The 22633-nt window shown below is 42.3% G+C and overlaps 1 protein-coding gene across 1 annotated transcript in view; it reads left to right on the top strand.

Moving 5' to 3' along the window:
* Positions 1-22633, top strand: part of FBXL13 (F-box and leucine rich repeat protein 13) — a 276722-nt gene that overhangs the window by 171498 nt on the left and 82591 nt on the right. Inside the window, exons 14-16 of the mRNA XM_073619601.1 lie at positions 6631-6751; positions 8425-8587; positions 18500-18619. Coding sequence (XP_073475702.1) covers positions 6631-6751; positions 8425-8587; positions 18500-18619 — 404 coding nt within the window. The remainder of the gene's footprint in view (positions 1-6630; positions 6752-8424; positions 8588-18499; positions 18620-22633) is intronic.

The following is a 22633-nucleotide window of genomic DNA, read 5'->3' as shown; positions in this document are numbered from 1 at the left end:
ATAGAAAACCTCCATAGACCCAATCCTATACCTACATTTGATCCAAAGGAAGGCAAAAAACCCTATGAAGCATGGTCCAATTAGCTCCAATGGGGGGGGGGGGGGGGGGGATCCTTCCTTATCCCCTTGGAAGCAATCAGATATTCCCTATTCCCTGGATCAGCAACCTCTGGTGTTCTTACCTTTAATTATTAATATACAGTTATATTTTGTGCATTCGGGAATGCATCCAGCTCTTTTATAAAACAATCTACTGAGCTGGCCAGAACTCGTTTTTTAAGGTGTCTATTCCACATTTTCATAGCTCTTAATGTAAAGACGCCTTTCCATATGTGGAGGTTAAATCTTTTTTCCTCCAGATGCAAAGAATGCCCCTTTGTCCTCTGTAATGACTGGAAAATTAATATTTCTACACCAAGTTCACTGTATGGACCACCTATGTATTCATTCATGGTGATCATATCCCCCCTTAATCACCCCTTCCCAAAAGAGAATAAATTCAGCTCAGTTAGGCTTTACTTATAGCTGAGTTCCTCCATGCCTTTTATCAGTTTGATTGCCCTGTGATCTGCCAGAAAATGTAGGCCCTTCTCCACTATTAAGCCCCCCAGTTGTTGTCCGACTAGAATTGTATGATGCCTTCATTTTTTTAGTCCCCAAGCCTATAACTTTACTTTTATCAATATTAAACATCATTGTCACATAGTTGCCCAATTAAATGGTGCAATGAGGTTGGCTTCCGAGTTACGTCATCTTGTAAAGACTTTATTCCACTACATTGCTTGGTGTCATCTGCAAACACTGAATTGGTACTATTAATTCCAAACTTTATATATAATTTATAAATATGTTAAAAAGTAAAAGCCCCCTCTTCTTCAACACGACTGTAGTCAAAGCTAGGGTTGCACTAATACTGGTATTGGTGCAGATACTAGGCATTTACACAAGTATCGGTACTTGTGAAAATGCACCGATATTTAAAACCGATACCTTTTGGCTCAACTGAAATGTACAAAGAATGCAGCAATTATCAGTTGTTAAGGAGCGGGGCCGCCGTGTCCTTTACAACTGATGACTCATTCATCTGTCAGCGGGGTTCGGACCAGAACTCTCGAACATCGCAAACCAGGGGCAGCTGCCGCTAGCCATCAGTGTCTGTGGAGGAGCCGAACTTGTGGAGTCTGCCATGCATGGAGAGAGAAACAGCCTGGATGTACCACTGCAGGAGAGTGTGGGTATGCAGGAATTCTTCCTTCCTCAGCCTTTCTACTGCTCAGCCCTACAGGTGAAGATTTGACTGGGATGGGACCTGGGAGGTAGGTGTGTGGCTGACCATGCCTTCTCTCTCAGCGTTCAGAGCTCTTCTCCCCCTCAATCGCCTCTGCTTGTATGCAAACAGGCTAAACTCTTTTTAGCTAGAGCCTGAAGTCTGTACACAGGAGATGTCATTACTCCCTGTGTTGCCTGCTGAGAGAGGAGCCTGCTGCTGACTGGTTAATTAAAAACTCAACTTTTAACCCTGTGCTGCCCTGAGAGCTGGCTGAGTAATAATTAGGATCCCAGTGTTAACCCCGTGCTGCCTGCAGGGAGAGGAGACACAGCTCATTGACTAATTAGGATCCCAGTGTTAACCCCCTGTGCTGCCTGCAAGAGAAAGAAACCCCCTGATTGACTAATCAGTTTAAGCCTGTATTGCCTATGTGCTATACAGCCCATCTGTTAGGCTAGACAGAACCACGTGGTTTAACCCTGTGCTGCCCTGTAAGTGTGGACTAGGATATAGCTGTACTATAACCAGGACCCCATTGTTAAACCTGTACTGCCCAAATATATACACATTTGTATGGGGGGGGAGGCTGACAGGCTGTAGTGACCCCTTTGGTGGACATCTACTTGTGCTGTGTGAGCTGAGGAATGGGATACCATACCATGATTTGTAGTGCCATATAGAACCTCTATTTCTCTCCCTCTCTCTTTCTTTTGCCTCTTTTTCTCTGTCTTTGCCCCCCCCCCCACATTCTTTCCCCCCCTCTCTTTCTCTCTCTCTCTCACCCCTTTGTCTCTCTTTCCCTACACTCACACCCAATACCCTATATTTTATGTAACATACTCCTGCACTCAAACATGTTGTATGGACTGCAGGAGGAGGGAAACATAAGATGGAGGCAATGGGACTGGAGGAGGAGGAGAATGTAGAATGACAGCATGGACCTTGTAGCTGTGGGGCCAACAGTGCTGAGTATTGGGAGTGCTGTGTTTCTTCATCACTTGGTCTCATCCAGATGGTAATATTACACAGCACACGGATAGATGATGGAGACCCTCTCTCTGCTCCTCCCCATCTTGATCTCCCTAAATGTCGGAAATAGGTATCAGTAATTGGTATTGGCGAGTACATAACAAAGTATTGGTACTCATACTTGTTGCTAAAAAGTGGTATTAGTGCATCCCTAGTCAAAGCCTGGAAGACGCTGGCACTTAGTGTGGTCGCTACAAAAAATAGAGTCACCCAGGCAATGATACATGCCAAGATAGAGGCAACACTCCAGGACAAGGTGAGACGATACTCCAAAATTTGGCAACCTTGAGTTGATTTTTGCCCTCTAATTTGATGCCTCCCTTATGGAGCCTTAGCTGCCCTGTTATACTAGTCGTTTGACTCTTGGAACCATGGCCAGTTCAATCCCCGGAATCATCCTTCTCCTTTAACACCCCCCCTTACCCCACTACTTCTCTACCTTTTTCTCTTATTTATCAGTACATTGCTGGATATTTCCCTGACTTTGCTTGGTCCTAGTTTTCCCCAGGGCCATGGATGGGGTGGGTCACCCAAATGTCAGCACTTTATCTTTTTCAACCTCTACTTTAACTATTGGGTTGCTAAAGGCCATCATTAGACATGTTAATGCCACTTCTTAATGTACCACTCCCTGCGTGGAAGCATTCCCTATTTATATTGGCTGTTATGTTTCATGTGATGGATATTGTGATACTCAATTTAATAAAATATTTGAATACGAAAAAGTAAAGGTCCCAGCACTGAACTTTGGGACCGACCATTATAGTTGCATATGTACAATATGGAAACCTAGAGTCAGTTAGTCTGCCTCTTAACAATTTGAATTAGCATGTGTAAAACCAGTGTGTTAAAGAGGAACTGCAGTCTGTTCACATAATTTGTAATAAAAACATCTTTGCCATTCTGAAGCTTCCCCCAACCACTTTGCATATTATTTTATATATACTGTGATTCTGTACTTGCCAAATATGCTGCAGAAATCTCCCTCCATTGAGTCTGGCTGCAACCATTTTAACTGTGGGCACCTGAAGCTGCTGCCTGTTCACTTCCTGGATTTACACAGACACACAGACACACCTCCAGCTCTGCAGCTCTCATTGGCCCTCTTATAAATCATCCCCCCTCCCTTCCTGGCAAACTCTCACGAGAGGGAGAGAGAGAGCTGTGCATGATGTCATAAGCCTAGGCTTTTTACCAGACAAGAAACAGGACGTGGGCTGTATAAGGTATTTACTGGCAGAAAAAAATGTTTTACTATCCAAAGTTAAAACAACAAGGGCAGAGGATTTAATGGATGGAAAGATGAAAAAATGTCTGAAGTTCCGCTTTAAATAAATAAAAACCCTTAAAAACAAAAGATATACACTATAATCACTGCATACTGAAAACAATTCCATTCTTGTTAAGCGTCTAACTTTTACAGTCTGAATGAACAGAAATGGTATGAAGGGAGCAGAACAGGCAAGAGATGAATTATTGCATGTTTTCTGGCAGAAGCTCTTATGCGAGGCAATAGATTTTGTGCAGAGCTTGCAAATCTCTTATGAGAAAGTCTAAATGCACAGTAGAATGATTATGAGCTTCAAAAGACTGCATTCATCCTGGACTTTTTGCTGGGGGAAGAATATCTGGAATTATTTATTGAATAACTTCTACTGCATCTATAGAAACCGTACACAGTGGTCCAAGGCTTTTGCTCTCAGTGCCAACATTCTCTATTGTCTCCATGCTTCAGCTTCCCAACAACTGATCTGATAATGTCAAACAAACTCTAATTTTTAGCAAGGCTTTAGCTTTGTTGCAGTCTTCTACATATATTGCAATCAACTCCAGAGATAAAACAATAATTCTCCCGCTCTACAAGACTCTGGTCTGGCCGCACCTAGAGTATGCTGTCCAGTTCTGGGCACCAGTCCTCAAGGAAGGATGTACTGGGAATGGAGCGAGTACAAAGAAAGGCAACAAATCTAATAAAGGGTCTGGAGAATGTTATGAAGAAAGGTTGCAAGCACTGAACTTATTCTCTCTGGAGAAGAGACGCTTGAGAGGGGATATGATTTCAATTTACAAATACCGAACTGGTGACCCCACAATAGGGATAAAACTTTTTCGTGGAAGAGAGTTTAACAAGACATGTGGCCACAATTAGAAGAAAAGAGGTTTAACCTTAAACTACGTAGAGGGTTCTTTACTGTAAGAGCGGCAAGGATGTGGAATTTCCTTCCACAGATGGTGGTATCAGCGGGGAGCATCAATAGTTAAAAAAAACTATTAGATAAGCACCTAAACGACAGCAACATACAGGGATATACAATGTAATACTGACATAAAATCGCACACATAGGTTAGACTTGATGGACTTGTGTCTTTTTTCAACCTCACCTACTATGTAACTATGTAATTCTGATAACTTTATTGCAGAGTCCAAACTGATGTTAATACAACTTGTTTAATGGCCTATTAAATTTGTTCTGAAGCAGAGCCTAATGAAAGCGTCTACAGAATAGATACTGTAGGTCCTTGTAATACTGCAAGATGCTAAATTTATTAATCATATTTCACCCGTACATATTACACCTATATTATTTCTTTTTAGCCAAATGTAAGGGCTCTTACACTGTAAATGTAAATTAATTGCTAATGTTTTTAATTTTCGCTGTTTGCCCAAATAGTGTTGTTTCCCTTAAAAGGTGTCTTGAGTTGAGTTTCATTTTCTTTTTAGTCAAAATTGCTTGAGGGACTGTTTATTCCTGTAGCCAGACCTAAAGACATTTTCAGTTGAATCTCACCTGCAAATCAGAATATATTCAGAAACCTCTTATGGAAAGACTTTTAGTAACCACCCTTCTTATGCCACACACACACAAGCGGATTTCTTGTTGGAAAAAGATATGACGGCTTTTCCGACGGGATTCCGCTCAAGTTTGCCTTGCATACACACGGGCACGCAAAAGTTCGCTGAAATTACGACTGTCAAGAACGAGGTGACATACAACACTACGACGAGCCAAGAAAATGAAGTTCAATGCGACGAATTGTTCCGACCATGTGTAGGGATTTTGCGCGTCGGAGTTGCCACAGACAATCGCATTTTCGGATAGGAACTTTTCCCGACCGAAAAATTGAGAGCATGCTCCCAATCTTTTTCTGGCTGGAATTCTGCCAGCAAAAGACCGATGGAGCATACACACGGTCGCATTTTCCGACGAAAAACTCTCATCAGTCTTTTGCGGGCCGAAATTCCGATTGTGTGTACGCGGCATTATATATTGTTAGGTGCTGTATTGGATAAAACAGGTTTAATATTCAAGTTCACATCTCAAGACTAAGGCCTCCTTCACATGAACGATCCATTCAGGTCCACCTGTCAGTTTTTTAGGCAGACCTGAACGGACACTCCATAGACCTCTATGGAGCGTTGGATGTCAGCGGTGACATGTCTGCTGACATCCGACCCACTCCGATCCGAAAAAGTGTAACGGAGGAAAATCTACTTTTCCATCCATTTTCGGATCGGATCGGGTGACGACGGACTCTACGGTCCGTCATCATCCGATCCCCCATAGGGGAGAGCGGCATTCTGACAGGTCCGTCGCTGCACAGTGTGCAGCGATGGACCTGTCATCTGCCTGCTCAGGGGGGATCCACGGAGCGATCCCCGCTGAGCAAGCGGATGTTCACGGGGCGGATCATCACGGATCCGTCCCGTGTGAAAGGACCCTAAAGAGTGTTGGTTTGTTATTGTGTCCTTAATTTCATGGGGCACATTTGATTAAGCTACTTTAGTATAAAATCATTGTGTATACAGTATAGTGTAATAGCCATAGGGTCTACTAAAGAAAAGAACACCAGGCTGAACCATGGTGACTTGTTCAGTTTCTGGTTAAGGAAAAAAACACCAAGGCTGCAATTGCTGACTTCTACTAATGCACACAACCTTAGATCACTCATAGTAGACAATATTCTAGTAGTTGATAGAAGGAGAGATGTTTTCTGTTCTGCATCAATCAGAGACTGCATGCACCACTTACACTTTTAATAAATAACCATTCTCGGGCTCAGTTGTTTATTTCCATTACGCTGGAATAAAACAAAGTTTTTTTATGGAAACTGACAGCAGCGAGGTCATATCCGTGCATAGTGAAAATAAACTTTACCAGACTATATAAATATATGGTTAAAAACACAGGTTGTACTTGGGAAAATAGCTTGTTTAGATGGAAGTTGCATGCCGTGTACTGCTCATTAAATTGTATAACAGGAAAGTCTGCATATATAGGAGCTATTGAATTAACCTTTTCTAATTCACTTTCTTGCATGGCCTGTCATAGACTTTGCTGGAGAAGTGCCATAACATTGCCTCTGTGTCTCTGCTGGGATCCCCTCATCTCTCTGATGCTGCCTTCAAAGTCCTTACACATGGAAAGAAGCTTGTGAAAATCAGAATTGAAGGTCAGATACTACACTGAAAAATCAGTTTCAATTCTTTGTAGTCTATGTTTTTTTTTTTTTTAAAGGGTACACACATAACATAATATATAATATAACAATATAACACATATATATATATATAGATAGATATATATATAGATTCATTACACACAGAGTGATATATTTCAAACATTTTTTTCTTTTAATTTTGATGATTATGGCTTACAGCTAGTGAAAACCCAAAATTCTGTATGATTCGGGGAGCCATGTCATCTGCTGGTGATGGTCCACTGTGTTTTATCAAGTCCAAAGTCAGCGCAACACTCTATCAGGAAATTCTAGAGAGAGTACTTCATGCTTCCCCTGCTGATCAGCTTTATAGAGATGCTGGTTTAATTTCCCAGCAGGACTTGGCACCTGCCCACACTGCCAGAAGTAACAATATCTGGTTTAATGATCATGGTATCGCTGTGCTTGATTGGCCAGCAAGCTCGCTTGACCTAAACCCCATAGAGAATTTGTGAGGTATTGTCAAGTGGAAGATGCGAGACACCAGACCAAACAATGCATATGAGCTGAAGGACGCTACCAAAGCAACTTGGGCTTACATGAGACCTCAGCAGTGCCACAGGCTGATCACCTCACCTTATGGTCTTATGTAATATTCTTATTTTCTGAGATACTGAATTTTGAGTTTTCACTAGCTGTAAGCCATAATCATCAAAATTAAAAAAATAAATGCTTAAAATATATCACTCTGTGTGTAATGAATCTATATAATATATGAGTTTCACTTTTTGAATTAAATTACTGAACTAAAATTAACTTTTTGATGATATTCTAATTTTATGAGATGCATCTGTATATATATTATAATATAACAAATTACATAAGGTGATATTTAAGCAATAGGTGGACCTTAAAGACTGGGTTATGCATCTAAACCTTGGATACTTAACAGTTAGATCCCTCACCATAGTTTCTTCTCCTGTCCATATTGTTTTGTGTGTTCTGGCCCAGGGATCTCCAAACATTCTAAACACAGAACCAGTTTACTGTTCTTCAGATGTTAGAGGGTCGGATTGTGGCCAGTGGGAGTAGAAAAGGTCCTGGCATCAGTGGAAGTAAACAATTGCTTCAAGCTTGGTCATCAATGGGAGTAAAACGATTACATAGCACTTGTGTTCAATAGGAGTAATAGTGTCCCGTCATTGGTATTAGTTGGAGGTATAGTGCTCTATCATTGGTATTAGTTCGAGGAATAGTGCCCTATCAATAGTATTAGTCAGAGGAATGGGGCCCCATCATTGGTATTGGTTGGAAGAACAGTGCCCTATCATTGGTATTAGTTGGAGGAATAGTGCCCCATGATTGGTATCAGTAGCAAGAATTATGTCCCACTTTTGGTGTCCAGGGTGAGGAATTGACCTCTTAGCAGTGGAAGCAATAGTGCACCAAGTGCCGGATAGGGGCAAGCAAAGGGTCGCAGCTTGGAGACCACTGCTCCATATTATAAATGCAAAAAAATCCAGCAAGAAGTGTGGGAACCCCCACAGCAGGTGTGCAGACCCAAGAATTGATCTTACCAAAACAGTCTTTGAGAGAGGAAAGAAACTGTCCTCATGTACCACAGCCATTTACTGTATATCAGGTGGACTGACCCTTTAACATGTATGATTCTCCTTTCTTTTCAGGTAATAATCGGATCACTGATGCTAGCATCAAAGCAATAAGCAGATCTTGCCCCAGTCTGAACCACATTTATTTGGCTGACTGCCAGAAAATTACAGATATCAGCTTAAAGGCAATTTCATCATTGAAAAACATTACTGTCCTGAACGTAGCAGACTGCATTAGGTATGTTAATAACCAAACATGCAACACAACTGAACATTTGATACGTTTATTATAAACACCTGGGTCCATGTACAGCTACAGGAAAGAAATGTCTGAAGAAAAGTTTCTGTGTTGCTTTTAGTAGCTATATCCCACTAGAAAAACCTGTTGATCTTCCCAGAAATCCTATGAGCTCCTAATTTTCTGTTTTTATAATTTTGTGTATTTCTGCTTACCTCTGTATGTTCCAACATAAAGTAAGTGTGGGAACCCATCATAATGGCTCATAACCATAGACTCTGCTGACTATTATAAGTTCCCAGTTCTCTCTATGAACTACAGAACACTTCCTTATCTTATAGTGATGCGTAGAAGGGGAGATGTTCTGCAGTCTCTTAACACACTTCCTGTTCTAAGATGACAAAGCTGCTCCTTCATAGATGTAGTACAGAAAGTTATTGTTGCCACCCTTCTAAAAAAGAAAAATATTGCACTTATAAATAGAGCACTGCAGCAAGTGCTAGCTCAAATGCATGTATCAAACACATATGCCGACCCTCGGCTCAGGGGTAAGATGTCCACGAGATGAAATCCAAGGCTCCTAATTTCGTTTTTAGTTAGTATTTAGTTAAGAGCCTTGGGTGTCACCTCATCTCACGGCCATCTTACCATTCAGCCCAGGGTCGGCATATGTGTTTGATACGTGCATTTGAGCTAGCACTGGCGGCAATGCTCTATTTTGTAAGTGCAATATTCTTCTTTTATTTACTAAACCTTTTAAAAAGAGAGCATACGATCTTGTGTGCTTCCCTTTTATTCCTATATACATTGGGTGTTCCTGAGTGCCTGAGGACCTGTGTACCCTTCCTTTAGGTAAAGAGGAGTGAGGATCTGCCAAGAGTCTGTCAGAGCTATTATCCCTGAGGGGAACACAGCTTAATTTGACCTTCTGGTAATGGAGGGGGTCATGGCTTTGAGGTGAGTGGCCAGTTTGTATGGCGGTGGAACACGCCAAGCACTTGTATTATTTGGATCACAGTATCACAATGGTGATTGCATTTACTGATTGGACTTTAATTTACACTATTGTGAACTATAATATACCATATATGTTGTTATCACCACATATAATGCAAATAAATCTCAAAGAAAAAGGATGACGCTAAATCTCTGTGAAGATACTGAGTAAATCATAGTTGCATAGTTAGTCAGGTTGCAAAAAGACACAAGTTCCACCAAAAAAATAAAAATACAATCCCATATACACAATCCTTCACTTACAGTTGATCCAGAGGAAGGTGAAAAACCCCAGCAAAACATGCTCCAATTTGCTACAGCAGAGGAAAAAATTCCTTCCTGATCCCCCAAGAGGCAATCAGATTTTCCCTGGATAAAATTTTACCTATAAATGTTAGTATCCAGTTATATTATGTACATTTAGGAAAGAATCCAGGCCTTTTTAAAGCAGTTTCCTGAGCTTGTCAGAACCACCTCTGGAGGGAGTCTATTCCACATTTACACAGCTCTTATGCCGCGTACACACGGTCGGATTTTCCGACGGTTAATGTTCGATGGGAGCTTGTTGTCAGAAATTCCGACCGTGTGTAGGCTCCATCGGACATTTTTCGTCGGAATCTACGACAAACAAAATTTGAGATCTGGATCTCAAATTTTCCGACAACAAAATCCGTTGTCGGAAATTCCGATCGTGTTTACACAATTCCGACGCAAAAAATTCCACGCATGCTTGGAATCAAGCAGAAGAGCCGCACTGGCTATTGAACTTAATTTTTTCTCGGCTACGTATTGTACGTCAACCGCGTTCTTGACGATCGGAATTTCCGACAAGATTTGTGTGACCGTGTGTATGCAAGACAAGTTTGAGCCAACATCCGAAGGAAAAAAAACATGGATTTTGTTGTCGGAATGTGCGATCGTGTGTACGTGGCATTACTGTGAAGAAACCTTTCCGTATTTGGAGATGAAATCTTTTTTGCTCTAGACGTAAAGAGTGCCCCTTGTCCTCTGTGATGACCTTACAGTGAATAACTCAACACCAAGTTCACTATATGGACCACTTATTTGTACATGTTGATCATATCCCCCCTTAAGCTCCTCTTCTCAGTCACATATAAAAAACTATATGATCATAAATCAAGTGTCACTACTAAACTATATGATCAAATGTGTGATAAAATGTGAAAAAAGGAAACGCAAGCAATAAAACTATATAAACACATAAACAATAAAGTAGCTTAAAGGGACTTAACAATAATTGATGATAATAAAGTCCGATGTAGAAGTAGTGGAATTCCTAGGAACCAGTTCAAATAGTGAAGTGCTATGATCCAGTGATATTTGAAGTAATAATGCAATTGTCAGAAACCATGAATCAGACTGAGACAGAAGTACAGTTAAATCTCACTTGTTTAACCACTTGCTTACTGGGCACTTAAGCCCCCTTCCTGCCCAGACCAATTTTCAGCTTTCAGCGCTGTCACTCTTTGAATGACAATTGGGCGGTCATGCTACAGTGTACCCAAATGAAATTTTTATAATTTTTTTCACACAGATAGAGCTTTCTTTTGGTGGTATTTAATTGCTGCTGGGTTTTTTATTTTTTGCTGAATTAAACAAAAAAGGATTGAAAGTTTTGAAAAAAAAAAAAAAATTGTTTCATAGTTTGTTAAAAAATTTTGAAAACAGGTAATTTTTCTCCATCACTGATGTGCGCTGATGAGGCTGCACTGATGGGCACTGATAGGCTGCGCTGATGGGCACTGATAGGCGGCACTGATGGGCACTGATAGGTGGCACTGATGGGCACTGATACACACTGATAAGGCAGCACTAATGGGCACTGATAGGTGGCACTGATGAGGCGGCACTGATAGGTGGCACTGATGGGTAGCACTGATGGCACTGATGGGCACTGATGGTTGGCACTGATGAGTGGCACTGAAGGGCACTGATAGCTGGCACTGAAGGACACTGATAGGTTGCACTGATGATCACTGATGGGTGGCACTGATGGGCACTGGTAGGCACTGGTAAGTGACACTGATAGGCAGCACTAATCTGTGGCACTGATTAGACACTGATGGGCATTGATTGGCAGCACTGGTGGGCACTGGTAGGTGGCACTGGTGGGTACTGATAGGTGGCACTGGTAGGTGGCACAGTGGGCACTGGCAGCTGACAATGGTGGGCACAGAAAATGCAGCCGCAGCTTTCTGTGTGAGGGACCAATGTCCCTCTGACAGAAGCTGGTGATTGGCTTTTTGTCACCGTGAGGAAAAAAAATACCGATTACTGAGCTTCTGTAGACAGACATCACTTGCTCGGGAGGACGTCCATGGACGCCCTCCCGGCAGTTAAGGCCCACGTTGTAGCCATCTTTCGGGTATAGCGTGGGCGGCAACTAGTTAATAACAATAAAAAAAAGGTAAACAGAGTAAACGTAGTCAAAACATAGCCAAAGTTCAGGAACCGGAACGGATAGTCATACAAGCCAAAACGTCAGGGAGCCAGAGATGAGCGTAGTAGAACAGCAAGCAGGATCTGGAGCCAGAAGGAATATCAGCCAAGCAAGTCTTTAATAGGAACACAGGAGAGCATCTCTAGAGATGTGACCAAGGCGAAAGCAGAGATCATCTGGGCTGGACGACTTAAGTAGACAGGACTGACGAGCAGGATATCATCAACAGGTGAGTCACTGTGAAGAGATAGGAGCTGGCAATTAGCCGACAGCTGATCGGCCAGCTCAGAGAAGGAAGGGCTGAGCCCAGCCCTGACAGCAATCAGGTGCTCAATCCAAAACCAATCCACCACCGTGTGTAGAAAATAATGCGCTTCGAAGGGGTAGTAAATCCTCATGGAAAGAATGTCATCCACTGACAAACGGTACTCGGCCCACACATAGAACAAAAATACAGATCCTCGTGGTGTAGTACAACAAATCGATTTATTAAAAACAAAGTAGAAACTTTGGTGTGCTGGTGTGCTGGTGTGCTAAACTGGCGTGCCAGTCTCCCAGCTGTCGTCACCCAGCCTCTAGCCCTTGAGAAAGTCACGTGACAGTGATGCAATGCGTCGGGAGAAGCCAGGTGATGTCACTTATGGTTGCTTCCGAAACCGGAAGTTCGGTTTTGTGTACGCTGTATGGCTTTGTGACCCCCTCGGTTACTACCAGTTTAGCGCACCAGCTTTTTTTGTATGTAAGTTACTACTTTGTTTTTAATAAATCGATATGTTGTACTTCACTATTAGCAGTGGGGCTGGTGGTAATTTTGTTGGGGGCGCGGCAAACAGTGCACCCATAAACGCCCCGTCCGGTCAGGTTGGTCAGTCGGTTGGTGCACTTAACCCCATCCACGGCGGGCAATCAAGGGCGGCTTCCCTGGCTCTCCTCCTCGGGCGTCACCTTATCTCATAGCTGGCATCACAAGCAGCTACTCCTTCCCCTGCGCTGCGCCTTCCGTCTCCTCCCTCCTGCTCAGCGGTCAATCAGTACGCTTCTCCTTTCGGCCAATTGGGAAACGGGTCTCAGACCCGTGCTTCCTGATTGGCGTAGAGGCGATTCAGTGTGAGAATAGGGAATATTAATTCGCTATTCTCACACACCACATCTGTAGACCAAAGGGCTAGATGTAAGCACATGGCTTGCTGCCGCCATCTTTGTTTGATCATCAGAATGAGCAGCACGGTTGGGCTCTGACTTGACATTGCTGTTTGCGTTTAAAGTTTGGGAAATTTTATTTTATATACCTCCCTGCACTACATCTGAGGGAATTCATCTCGGATCTAGGACGGTGAGGGATGCGCTGGAGCCCCTAGGTGGACACCCCCAAAAGCTTTCTTTGGTCATATGCTTTTGCCCTATTACCCTAAGGTAAGGGGCCACTACCCACTTGTGTGTATGCACACGAAGATGCACTTGATGTCACTCACTCTGAGCACCTTATCTGCAACGATTGCATGTTAGGACGTTGCTGTCACATATTTCATTTATATAAGGACATTGTTTGTGAAGCATTTTTATATTTATATATTTTTTTTTCTTATATTTTTGGGATACTTAGGTTGTATCCATTGAGATGGATTTTTTGCACTCTTGTCACTTTATGTGAAGCATGGTGTGCTGATTTTTATATCTGATCAATTTGTATACACCATTGCACATTGTCACTTTTTGAGTTGTTTTTTTGCACACAATCTGTACTTGTTTTTTATATATATTCACTCGCACATATTAATGAACTTTTTATATAGATTATGAGTTAAATATATGTTACAGTGGTAATTTGTAAATATGTGTGTTCTTATGAATATGGGCCGACGTTTATGATATATGCTTATTATTATTTTTGGCTAGTACCACGTACCACTGTATTTTTTAATTATTTTTTAATTATTTTCTGGTGATGTATTTTTGATTTCAAGTTTTCCCACTTAGTTTTTTCTTGTGCACTTTTAGTCCTAATTAGGATTAGCGCAGCACCACCCTTTTACATTTACAAATCAGAACTCACCCGCAAAACCATGAAACTAAATGAAGCAAATCCTGACACATAACATAACGGTTTGATATCCAGTGTCAGGATAGTGAAATTCTAAATATTGACAAATGTACATAAACATAATAGCAAAACGTTACCAGAAATAAGGTAGCTCACTTGTATATGGACATCTGAATACTATTATGGAAGTGGAGGAAACCAGCAATGTTTCAGGGAGAACTGCTTTCTTATGTCAGAAGCTTTCAGCTCTCTCTCTGCTATCCAGTATAGAGGCGAGAACGGAAAGCTCCTGTGTCTCAAGTCCTAAGGAAGAGGAAGGAACTCTCCTTGAAACGCGTAGACTGAAAGGCAGCAGGAAGTCCACTAGACCTTAGAAGTTTTTTGCATGTGCATGTGTGGCTTTCTCCTCCAGACCTGGCAGCTCACTGGCCATGAGCAGTGTGGGTGCTGACATCTTGGATCTCTTTCAAACTTCCCACTTGATTGGACATTACACATACATGGAAGACTAAGCAATCGATCAGGATTTTTATGTAGTTTTTATAGTATATAGGTTTTATGTTAATTATTATTTGGTATAATGCTATAGAAAGTGGTGTATTATTTGCAGTTTGATTTTCTGTTATTTTTTAATCTGTGTCATTTATTCTATGTTGTATTTTAATTGTATGGCTGTTTATTAGAGTGTAGATTTAAAGCGGAGTTCCACCCAAAAATGGAACTTCCGCTTTAAGGGAAGGAGACCCTCTGACATGCCACATTTGGCATGCCTTTTTTTTGGGGGGGGAGAGGAAACCCTCTTTTTAGAAGGTTCCAGCTCCCACTTCCTCCCGGGGCACCACGGTGCCGGAAGTAAGTTCACCTCTCGCCCCTCCCTCTCGGCAATCATCTAGGACACGTCACAGGTTCCAGATAATTGCCCGGCCAGTCACAGCACGCAGTGCGGCTCGTGCATGCACAGTGCATGCACGGCTGCGAAGCCACAGCCAGCCGCCCACAGTGACAATGCCGGCGCCACAGAGAGGAGGGGGAGATGAGTGGGGCTTCGTTCCCCCGCATCGCTGGACCCTGGGACAGGTAAGTGTTCGATTATTAAAAGTCAGCATCTGCAGTATTTGTAGCTGCTGACTTTTAATTTTTAATTTTTTTTTTTTTTTTTTTTAGTCGGAACTCCACTTTAATTTGTTTTATTTGGTGTTAATAGCTGTTATTGGAAATGTTATTATGTCTTTTGTCTTGTTCTGTTCATTGTTGTGATCTTGTTTAGTCTTTGTTGAGTGTGGCATGTGTTGCAATCATTTCCTTTTGTGATCAATAAAGTATTCTTAATCTGGATCTGAATCCTGCCAAAATGGCAGGATCGGCTATATGAGAGACTACATACCATCAGACTCTTTGCACTGCTTTATTACAGAGGTAAAATAAAATGTACCAATGGTTCGTACATTGGAAAATGCTATGCTGTTTTATTGTGTGTACACGTGTTTTTCAGTGGAGAAAGGTGTATTTTATAGCACCAATAAATTTCCGCGACTGGGATACCCTTAGCGCTTTTAACTGTAAAAGTAAATGTGTCCCAGATGTTAACGCATGAAATCTCTGTACAACAGCTGGATGGTGTAGAGAATTTTTTTCAGCTGCTATATACTATAATAATATAATATGGTTGAAGCTTTAAAATAAAGTGTTGCTTCTGACAGGTGCCAAACTAAAGGCTTCTTTTTACAAGGCCTGTTGTAGCTATGCATATTTGTGCTCCAAATGTTCCTATAATGGAAAAATATAGAAGACGATAAACTACTCAACAACTGTACAAGCATAATATGGCATTAAAGCCCAACCTTTTTTTTTTCAAGAAAGTGGGGATGGGTTAGTAGTCAGATTCTAGAGCTGCTTGTTTCCTGGTAACACCCATTTTTATACTTCAAATGTTTCTATAATGAAAAAATAAGAAAAACAAAAAACTACTCAAAAACTGTACAAGCATAATATAACTTTAAAGCCCAACTTCTGACAAAATGTTTTCTTTTTTTCTGTAAAGTGGGGATGGGTTAGTAATCAGATTTTAGAGCTGTTTGTTTCCTGGTAACACCTATTTTTGATACAGGAAGCCAGGGAAAATCTCCCCAGCAAGGATATGGAGTATCAAATGCTCCAACTCTTCTCTACTCCATCTTAGAGGCAAAAAATGTTTTGACTTGAGTTGGGTCTGGGTCAGTGAAAAGTAGTGGGAAATATTTTTATATGGTAAAATTGGATACACAGACCATTAGATTGCCAATGGTGTAAAGATGCCAAAAGGGAATGGGATATCTGGCCTTATATCAATACACAAGTGCCCAATATGTGACTCTAATAACTTAAAACCAAAAAGTTTTTAACACATACATGAAAAATAAAAAAAACATGTAAATATAAACGTGTGTCACACTGAAGAGCACAGATGATCAAATCATACAAGAGTCCAAGAAAATGTCAGCAGGTAAAAGGATGGAGTCCAAAGATTATAAAGGATGATCCCACAAATCCAGAGACATGTTTGCAGACATCACTTGGAAGGAAGTAGGAAAAATAGGCAAGCCACCACCAGTATACATAAGGAGGCTTACCAGATGTAGTGGACTTGGAGAGGCTTATGCCGCCCAAGTCAAAAAAGGCTTATAACTGGCTGGCTGGGAAGATGCATCTGCTTGACTAGCCACGAAGACTTGGTGCAGGCGTTCACGGACAGCAGTTCATAGGAAAAAACCCAGTAGGGAGCTCCAAACAGATATTTACACACCTGGTATGGTGTAGTATAGAGATTCCAAAACAGCTCCTTGTTCTTCTGACCTGTAATAATATAATATAGAAATGTCTCAGCAGCTCCTTGTTCTTCTGACCTGCTTGTAAATTCTAGGATTTACACGTTTATATTTACATGGTTTTTTATTTTTCATGTATGTGTTAAATTTTTTTTTTGGGTTTAAGATATTAGAGTCACATATTGGGCACTTGTGTATTGACATAAGGCCAGATATCCCATTCCCTTTTGGCATCTTTACACCATTGGCAATCTAATGGCCTATTTATCCATGTATTGATGTATAGCGCTGCACTTTAATTTTCACATTCACTGCTTTGGTCTATAGCTGTGTTGGCCGCTATTCACATATTAATTTTTTACACAGCGCTGTAATTTTTTTCTTTTTTCTAAAATTTGATACACATGTGAAAAGTTTTGAGAAATCTTTGTTAACGCTAAAATGTTATTTTGGCTCTTATTAAAAAAAAGGTGTTTATTTATAGAAGTCTAAGCAGCATTTTATCATCCTTTGTATATCCTGCTGCATGTATGGTTACTAATCTGCACTTATTGGAAGCAGATGATTACTCCAAAGTATTGAAAAATGTTCCAGTGAAAAGGAAGGCTTTATTGCAGAATAATGTTTTCATGGCCATCAGGTTAGTGGGACAAATATCGGGTTCACTGTAAAATGTCTTGCATACAGATATGCTTCATTGCCAACATTTTGTCCTTTAGAAACCATGTGGAGCAAAGCTGTATTATCAGAATGTTTGGTACAACTTTATTCTCAAGGAAATATTTTTATTTTGTGAAACTGGAAAGTTTTTACTTGGAGAGCTTGCCAGTAACATAGATAGATAGATAGATAGATAGATAGATAGATAGATAGATAGATAGATAGATAGATAGATAGATAGATAGATAGATTTTGGGTTGACTTACACTTTTAGTTGCGTCTGTAACTTATTAACACAGGTAGTTTTTTCAATCACCTTTAATATATGTCAAGTATATGTTCCAAATTAGCAAAAGACCCCTTAGGAACAAAACTTCATGTATCAAGCACTCTGAAAAGTAGATTGCTTACCTGATAACTCTAATGCCTTGTACACATGGTCGGATTTTCCGACAGAAAACGTGTGATCGGATTATGTTGTCGGAAATTCCGATCGTGTGTGGGCTCCATCGAACTTTATCCGTCGGAATTTCCGACACACAAAGTTTGAGAGCAGGATATAAAATTTTCCGACAACAAAATCCTATCGGTTAAATTCCAATCGTGTGTACACAAATCCGACGCACAAAGTGCCACGCATGCTCGTAATAAATTAAGAGATGAAAGCTATTGGCTACTGCCCCGTTTATAGTCCCGATATACGTGTTTTACATCACCGCGTTCAGAACGATCGGATTTTCCGACAATTTTGTGCGACCATGTATATGCAAGATAAGTTTGAGCCAACATCCATCTGAAAAAATCCATGGATTTTGTTGTCGGAATGTCCGATCAATGTCCGATCGTGTGTACAGGGCATAAGTATGAGTACAGAAGATAGTTTGTAAATTGCCCTTTGAATCATTGCCATATTGCTATATAGCTTTAATCATCTGTTGTTTTCATTGCAGGGTCAGTGACCCAGGCGTAAGACAAGTCCTAGAAGGCCCTTCAGGAATCAAGATAAAAGAACTAAATTTAACAAACTGTTTACGTGTCAGTGACTTGTCTCTTCTCAGAATTGCACAAAAGTAAGTTTGAATTTAAGTCCACACAGTGGTACAGTCCAGAATTCTGAAATGGAAAAATGGAAACTATTATTTTTAAAATCTCTGTTCAATTACTTTGGTTGCTGTTGTATGTATAACATGTATAGAATGCGCAGTCAAACGGATGTGAGAGCATATGCTGAAAGTTACAATTTAATTTGTATTTATCTTTTACTATTTTGTTCGGTCTTACTGCTCTTTTATGTCCAGTTCATTAATCTCTTCCCCCAGACTAACTTTATCGATGTTCAAACATTTTATATCTGTCAACTCCAATATTTTCTTATTTTATAAAAATTAAATATATTTCCTGACAGACTTCATGGCAGCCTACGTATGGGTTAATCCCACCTCTCATACCTCATAGGACCCCACTCCCATAAATCTTGGCTTCTAGTCAGAGACCGTGTTCCTTTTTTGTCCTCCTCCTAGGACCAAGGTGTATCTTACCTTATGAAAGTTTCTACAATCCAGTCCTGGTTGCACGATTGTTCTGATGGCGGTTCTGGAGTCCAGCAGTCCCAGCTATTAGCAGGATGGATACGGGCAGCATATGCAATGCCATGAAGTGCTTCCTTGCCTTGCCATTGGCAGGCAAGCGGCAACTTGGTCAAACGACCTTGCTATTAGCAGGGGGCCCCTTTTGAAATGCTCGGTCGTGCAGTGGGTGATCGTCCCCAGTCAGGCTGGATCAGGATCGTGCTGTGGTGGTATCGTATACTGTTTATTTCTGTACACATGGCAGCAGTATTTGTATGTATTGTATGTTTTTCTTCTGTGCTTTCCTTGCCTCTATGGTGGCTGGAGCGCATCTGCGTCCCAGTCCACCGCGTCTTCCGGGTTCTCTGCGCATATGCGAGCCTCGTCTGAGTTTGAGGCTTGGTTCGCGTGTGCGCAGTTCCGGAAAATGGCGGCGGTCGCGCATGCATGCGAGCTCCGCTGGACAACGCTGGGGGCGCAGTGACATCATTGTCAGCGCCAAGTTTAAATAGCTGTCAGATACAGCTATTACTTGGGATGTCCTGCGGGTAAAAACGGTGGCTTCCCGGTGCATTTGTCTGACACTGACAAGGTAGGAAGCTATGCTGCTGGCTGACCAGGCCTTTATATCACTTGTGTTACCTGTGTTTTTGATTGCAGGTTGTTCTTTGCAGTTGCCAAGCTTTCTGCTATGGACGTGTCACCGCCCCCCAGTGGCCAACCCTTACGCTGCAGGTAGGAATTTTTTCCTTCTGCTTGTCTGTTTTGGGTTGTTTTTTTCCTGGATCCTGTTTATTTCCTTTTATTTCCCTCAGCCCCTCTAGGTCTGAACATAGGCCTTCAGCACACGAAGATATCGATCATTCCAGATCACATCAGCATTCTTCATCAAGTTCCAGGCGTCCTAGATCAGCTTCTAGACGTCATAGCGAAGAGCCCAAATCCACATCTGGGCGTCATTCCCACCGCCATTCTAGCCGCTCTGAAAGGAGAGCTTGCTGGGGATGTAAAGCTCAGGTCCCAGAGGGTAAATCCCTCTGTGAGCTATGTTATTCCCGAGCTGCAAAGGAAAGAGGAGCTGGAGACCAGCAGGTAGAAGCTCTGGTCAGAAAGGTGATTCAGGAATCTTTGATCAGAACGAATCCCAACCGTACAACTATTCCTCCTTCTGCGCCAGCACTAGTTCCTGGCGGGGTCGATCTTGGGGCTCCTGGTCCCTCTAGACGGAGTCCCTCTTTAAGTGGATCCTCGGATAGCGAGGCAGAGGTGGATGACCCTGGTGCGGGTTTTGATTTCTCCCTGGTGCCACGGTTGGTAAAAGCGGTTAGAGACGCATTGAGATGGGAAGAGCCAGTAGAAGCACCCTCTAAACAGAGGAAATACTTCAAACATCTCAAGAAAGATTGCCCAAATTTCCCCTTCCTGGGCGAACTTGGCGAGATTATTTCAGGTGAATGGGGTAAGGTTGAGAGAAAAAACTCGCTAATCTCCAAGGTAGCAAAGATATATCCATTCAAGAGAGAAGAGGTAAAGCATCTGGAATTGACTCTGCTCATTGATGCTGCTTTAATGAGGTTGGTGAAACATGTCACTCTCCCTCTGGAAGATACCGTTTCATTCAAGGATGGTCTAGAGAGGAAGATCGATACTGATCTTAAGCGCATCTATATCACGGCAGGTATGGCTTGTAAACTAGCCTTAGCCCTTGCAGCCTTGTCTAAAGCTATGGAGTCTTGGACGGATGATGTGGATGCAGCTTTAGCAAGTCCACGAACTGAAGCTGGCGTCAGTCTTCTTGGGGGAAGCATCCCTTGATATTATTCGCCTAGTGGCACATGTCATGCTCTCTTCAGTCACAGCCAAGCGCGCCTTGTGGCTGTGCCCGTGGGTTGCGGACCCTGCCTTTAAACAGGCTTGGTGTAGAATTCCCTTTGAGGGCTCCTCCCTCTTTGGAAATAAGCTTGACTCTGCCATTACCCATACTACGGGGGGTAAATCAGGGTTCTTACCCCAGGACCGTCGCCTCTTGGATCAGAGAAGACCTCAAACCAGACAAGATCCAGAGCGCACTAGAGATGCCCGCCGCTACAGGCCAGCCGCGAATTTTAAAAAAATTGGAAGAGAAATCAACCTTCTGCCCAGAAATCCTCAAAGACAACCTCTTCTGGAGGACGGAAAGCATCCAAGTCCTTTTGATATAAAGCCTGTCCAGGCGGAGCAAGTTGGGGCTCGTTTACTCCTTTTTCAGCACGTCTGGGCAGCTTCGATCAGGGACTACTGGACGGTCAAGACAGTCTCATCAGGTCATTCGTGGGTATTTAGCAGTCCACCCATACACCGGTTTGTTCCCACAGTCCTATAACACTTGGAAGAGAAGAAACAAGTTCTTCTGTCATATACAGACTCACTGATAGCTGAAGGTGCCGCCATTCCGGTACCAACAGAAGAAAGATTTCAAGGGGTTTATTCCCCCCTTTTCATAGTCCTCAAAAAGAATGGCTCCTGGAGGCCAGTCATCGACTTGACACACCTGAACTCCTTCATCAAGAAGGAAAAATTCAAGATGGAAACACTGCTAACAATGCGTCAGACAATACAACCAGGCGATTGGCTTGTCTCCATAGACCTGAAAAACGCCTATTTTCATGTGCCGATTGCAACAGACTTCCAGAAGTATCTCCGTTTTGCAGTAGACCATAGGCATCTCCAATTTACATGTCTCCCACTCGGGCTTACAACGTCGCCTTGAGTGTTTTTGCAGCTCTTACTGGCTGTTGTGGCATTAATCAGAGTCAGAGGTATCCGGTTACACCACTATCTGGACGACCTACTCCTGCTTTCGCAAGACAGGGAACAGCTGTTGTCACATCGAGATCAGGTCATCTCTACCCTGACAGAGTTCAGTTGGTTGTTGAACAGGGAGAAAAGTCATCTAGACCCGACACAGTCTCTAACATTCCTCGGAGCCGAATTCAACACGGTGAAAAGCACTATCTCTTTGCCTCTAGAGAAAATTCCGGTGATTCGGGACAGAATTCATCTTGCAATGTCGTCATCCCTTCTCAGAGCTTCACAATGTCTCAGGATAATCATCACCATGGTAGCATCAGCCCTCATGGTGAAATGAGCACAATGGAAGATGCGCCCCTTTCAGAAGGGTTTTCTCCAACAGTGGGATCTGGGGTCTCGAGACCATCTTGTCCGGATAACCCCTTCCATGCGGGAGAGCCTCCCCTGGTGGCTGCAGCGGAGAAATCTCCTCAATTGCCATTCCATAGCACCTGTCTCCTGGATCGCGGTGACAACGGATGATGGAGGTAGCCCAAGGAAAATGGGATTTCCCATCCCGAGGTGTAGTCTCGAATGTTCTGGAGCTCCGGGCTGCCTTCTGTGCTCTAAAAGCATTTCTCCACTTGACATCAGGAGCCTCAGTTCTCCTAAGGCTAGACAATACGACAGCAGTGTCATATATCAAAAGACAAGGGGGCACCCGCAGTCTCTCCTTACTGAGGGAAG

Source organism: Aquarana catesbeiana, linkage group LG03, assembly GCF_042186555.1.
Source record: "Aquarana catesbeiana isolate 2022-GZ linkage group LG03, ASM4218655v1, whole genome shotgun sequence".
Lineage (NCBI taxonomy): Eukaryota > Metazoa > Chordata > Amphibia > Anura > Ranidae > Aquarana > Aquarana catesbeiana.
The sequence above is the reverse complement of the archived record's forward strand: the minus strand, read 5'-3'. Positions and strand labels throughout refer to the sequence as shown.